We start from the raw sequence: 4,561 nt of genomic DNA on the forward strand, positions 1-4,561 counted from the left end.
AATCCTATCAGAGTTTTCTCTCTGCTGAAAGCACAGGGCAGAGCAGACGACCCTGATTTGGGCTCTGGAGTTTGGAAGGCCCACCCCAGCCCGGTAATGACCCAGTAGGGGGACTTTACGGCATTGCTCTAAGGCCTGGAGTCCCTTGGATGTCTCTGAAGTGAGTGGTCTGGAGGCTGCTGAGGTGAGGACCAGAGGCAGCAGCTGCAGGGAAGCTGGGAGCCAGGCCAGCCACGAGTTTGCAGAGGAGCCAGGGTTTCTGCTGGCCTGAGGTCTCATCCACCCACTGGGGCCTGGAGGAACCCCGGCCATCTCAGGGAGGTCAGCTTGCCCTCGAGGCTTAGGATAAGAGTCCTCAGGCCTGAGAGGCTCTCTGGACCCTGTGTCCAACCTCCGCCCCTCAGTGGTTAGGCTCTGTAGCTGCAGAGCCAGGGCTGGATCTTGTTTCTTCCAACGGGCAGGCAGGTACCCTTCTCACACTCCTGTCCACCCGGGGCCAGACCCCTGCTTCCCATCCGTGTGCTTACCTACCCCCGTATCCATGGAGGACCCTAGGTCTGCTGAGAGACACCCAATGCCCCCGTGGATTCAGAACTCCATTTGTGGGTAACACACCCCATCTGTCCTGGACTTCAGTGTTCCTCCACAGACACGTTCTGTCTAGAGGACTAAGGTTCTGGTAGGAGAGAGATGGCCGTGTGGAGAGCACCAGGTGAAGAGGGGGTGGGGGCAGGATTGGGGGGTGGCTGGAAGGTTGAGGGGAAGGGAAACTCCCCTTTTGCTTTTTATGGTGACAAGGGCCACTTTGACTGTCTGGACAGAGAGGTCCTGAGCTGGGGAAGGGTGACGGGGACCTAAGCAGGGGGGCCTAGAGTCAGAGGTGAGGAGACGGTCAGGGAGGTGAATCCAAAGGGCCCAGAAGAGACCCACATTTTTGTTGCTTCTTGTTTTGTTCTTACTGAATGCAGACATTGAGGCCCAGTTAAGCCACAGGGCTGTCAAACCCCCAGACCTCCAGGAAGGTCAGGTTGGGAAGGGGGTGGGGAAAGAAGCACACAGAACACTGGCTTGGAGGAAGACTTTATATTTCACCCCCATCTCCCTGCCCTGCAGCTAAGGCAGCCCCGTGGCCCTAGGTGGGCAGGGGCTGGTGGCCTGACCTGATTAGTGGCTGTGGCCGTGATTGCCATGGCTGTGGCTGTGATTGTCATGGCTGTGGCCGTGGCCTGAACCACCTGCCCCGAAGCCTGGCCCGTGCCTGTGGCCTACTCCTGGGGGTGCCGTCTTGTGCATCTCCTCGTGGGAGGCTTCCGTCAGCTTGCCCACCAGCACGGAGAACTCGTGGAAGTTCAGCTCCTTGTCTACATCCGTGTCCAGGTCCTCCATGATCTCGTTTATGGCTTTGTCATCCTTTGTCTCCTTCTGCCGGTGGGAGACACAGGGCAGTCAGGGCTGGGTGTGGTCAGGGCTAAGGACGGGGAGCACAGCAAGTGACCCGATGGCAAAGGCAGAGTGACACCAGGCTCCTGGGCCTCAGTTTGAGCATCTGCTGGACACTTTCTGATTCCTGGCCACCACAATTCTCTCCATTTTACAGGAGAGGAACTGAGGTCGAGTGACTTGCCTGAGGTCACACACGTTCATAAGTACAGAGATGTCTCCTCATTTGGTCCTTATAACAATGATAGGGAGACTTGGAATCTTCCTTGAGGAAGACTTGAGGAAACAGTCGTACAAACGGTAATCAGCTTGTGCAGATTGACAAGGCTTGGGAGCAGAAGGGTGGACACGCACATTCCGATCTGGCCCACAGCCCGGTCTTGTCCCGTTCCCTCTACTCCTATCCATGTCACGCCCTCCTCTTCCCGCCTCCCCACTCCCTCTCCAGGTTACTACTTAGTGACACTCATTTCAGCCTGCATGGCGGGGAAGCACCCGAGGGAAACGAGATGGAGACAGAGAGCAGTGTGGTGTGATAAGTGTGCAAGGGGGCATGAGGGGAGGTGAAGGGTCCAGGCCCCACTGGGTTCCAGCCCCGCCTCCCACTGGCTGGGGCACCCCCGCTGAGGCTCCTCCTGGGAAACTGCAGGTGCCCAGCTCACCTCCCACGCCCTTCCCACTCTGCAACGCTTCAGCGTGACCTGCTTTTTTGCACCTTTGGCATCACCCTGGCAGATCCCTCGCTCCTGAGCAGCCCGTAGGAGGGGGCCCAGCTTCCAATCCTGGCCTATCTGCTCTGGATGTGGGGCGTGGTGGATGGGGTGGGATAGGGGTCTCACAAAGGAAAACATTGCCCACACAACCTCTTGGCTGTATCCTCTCTTGTCTACCCTGACCGAGCGTCCTGCTTGCTGAGGTCTGCAATTTCAGGGAGCTGTCAGCAACCCCAGTACCTCCGACAGCTGTGATTCTCCACCTTTCCAAGGTGGGGAGGGACTCCAGGCAGGGCTGGCCACCTATCCCGGAACATCTCGCTCCAGGAATGGAACTGAGTCTGGGACCTAGATGTCCCACCCTTCTTAGTCCAGTCTTCTGTGTCCCCAAAGTCACCAAATTTGTAAAGAAAACAAAAAGATCCTGTGGAACGAATCCTCCTTTTCTTAGAGTTGCCTAATCATTTTCAGATCAGGGAAATAAACTAACATGTTACTGAGTGCTTTATACACACTGGTGCTGGGCTGGGTCCTTTCCCACATGCTGTTCATTTGTTTCTTACCAGAGAGCCTTTGGATTAGAAAAGCCCTCTGGGGTCTTCCACTCCAAGTCCATCTGAGGCTTACAATCTCATTGGCTTCCTGCCAAGGGTAGTCTTCACTTGCTTCCCCCCACCAAAATTCAGGTCTCAGCTCAAAGGTCATCTCATTAGAGGGGCCCTTCACGTCCATTTAACTAGTCTCCTCTCCCTGTACCCAGCCCACATCACCCACAGTGCTCTCTGTTTTTCTTTCAGGTACTTATTGGCTGTGGATCTATCTGTGTTCTTGATTGGTCAACATGTCTGTTGTGTGTCTCTCCCGTCAGGACAGTGGGTCCCGGTGGGCCACTACACGCCCTGCCCAGGATGGGACCTGGCACACTGCACATGCTCAGTCTGTTGGTGCCACCTAACACGGACCACCTCTAGTGACAGTGTCCAAATCCTGTTCCAAACACGGAGCCCACTGCCTCTGGAGGCTAGGTTGAAGGGGCAAGAACTTTTTCCTTGACCATTGCAGACTGCACCCCTATTCTCCATCCTTAGCCCAGACTGTTCGGGTCATTTCTGACAGGGGTCCAGTCCTACCTTGAGAAAGTTTGGCAGCTCTTTTTTCACCAGCTGTTTGAATTCTTTCTTGTTCAGGGTGTCCGGGGGCTGCAGCCGTATAGAGTACTGGTGGAAGATATTGATGATGGTTTCTATGCTGCTTTCCAGCTGCGACAGTTGGTCAGCCATCTTCCTGCACTCTGTTTGAGCAAAGGAGAAGCAAGAGTTCTGGTGCTTAGAAGAAAAGACCATCAAGCTTCCTTGACACCTCCTACTGGCTGCACGCAGGAATGAAGGGAGGAGACAGAATAAAAAGAAAGCAGGGGCTGCAACAGAACTGGGAGATGACCCTATTCCACACATGGTAGGAATGGTTTATAGACTATCTAGGGAGTGCCGAAAAGGAGAGCCTTTGAGGACAGGAGGCTGCAGCAGAACATGACCTAAGAAAACGGGAAGGAGGCTTTAAAGTGAGCAGTCAATCAAGGAGGGCTTCCAGGAGGAGGTTTGAAATGAAGATGGGTGAGGGGAGTAAAGAGTCAGCAGGCAGGCTCCGGCCCCGGGGAAACTGGCAGCTCACTTACCCAAGCCCAGAAGTCACACAGAGGGGTTTGACAGAAAGATGGGGGCCCAGCATTTATAGGCCTCTGGCTGAGAAACTCAGCCTTCTTGCGGGAAGATTGCTTCACAGGTAAGCAGTGTGGTAACCCTGAGCTAGGCTGTGTCACTGCCAGGAACGGGACTGGGCCGGGACAAGAAATGTTCACAAAGCCCTTTTTGCCTTTTTGTGAAATTCCAAGCCCTGACCTGGAGCTGGTTTGGGAGGAAGCTTGTTGGTTAGTCCACTTCCCCTCCACACCACAGCCCTGCCCTTCCTGAGCAAGCTAGCAAGCTGCCTCTCCTCTGGCACCCCTCTCTCCCCCTGTCCCCGCTGAGGTTGTGCCTTCCCACCTGCAATAGCCAGTGTCTGGTGGTGGGCTGAGGACCCCTGAGGTGGCCAACCCACTCTGTCTCCCCTTGTTGGGCAGTCCAACAAGGATGGCCCTGCCTGGCCCTGTGATGAGTGCTCTTAGGAGGGCGAGGGGCCTGCCCTCCATTGTTCGGGCTGATGCAGGAAGCACAGACAGCAGCCTGCATCCTTCCATCCCAGCAGGTGCCCAGGGCGCCTCTCCTGTGTGTGTCCACAGCGCCCTCTGCTGCCTCTACCAGGGCACATTTCACTCTGGACCAAGGATCTCAAGACACAAGCTTGCAGGAACTAGGGACCTGGAGTAAAGTGGTGAAGTGGTGTGGGCTGGAGAACACCAAGAGCACCAT

General features: G+C 55.6%; 1 protein-coding gene across 1 annotated transcript; it reads right to left on the reverse strand.

The window, feature by feature from the left end:
- Positions 1-1,068: 1,068 nt before the first annotated feature.
- Positions 1,069-3,444, reverse strand: S100A9 (S100 calcium binding protein A9). The gene is made up of 2 exons (XM_004285670.4): positions 3,284-3,444; positions 1,069-1,422 (listed from the first exon to the last, which is right to left on the reverse strand). The coding sequence occupies exons 1-2, from the start codon at positions 3,431-3,433 to the stop codon at positions 1,165-1,167; spliced, it is 408 nt and encodes a 135-aa protein (XP_004285718.2). The 5' UTR covers positions 3,434-3,444; the 3' UTR covers positions 1,069-1,164.
- Between the last annotated feature and the right edge of the window lie 1,117 nt (positions 3,445-4,561).

The sequence above is a fragment of the Orcinus orca genome, chromosome 1 (assembly GCF_937001465.1).
Source record: "Orcinus orca chromosome 1, mOrcOrc1.1, whole genome shotgun sequence".
In the NCBI taxonomy this organism is placed as follows: Eukaryota; Metazoa; Chordata; class Mammalia; order Artiodactyla; family Delphinidae; genus Orcinus; species Orcinus orca.

Bases quoted from the DNA above. Each gene is read 5' to 3' on its own strand.
- S100A9 (XM_004285670.4), bottom strand. From the start codon at position 3,433: ATGGCTGACCAACTGTCGCAGCTGGAAAGCAGCATAGAAACCATCATC. The intron at 1,423-3,283 runs GTAGGACTGGAC...TCCCACCGGCAG, and splicing joins AGCTGCCAAACTTTCTCAAG to AAGGAGACAAAGGATGACAA.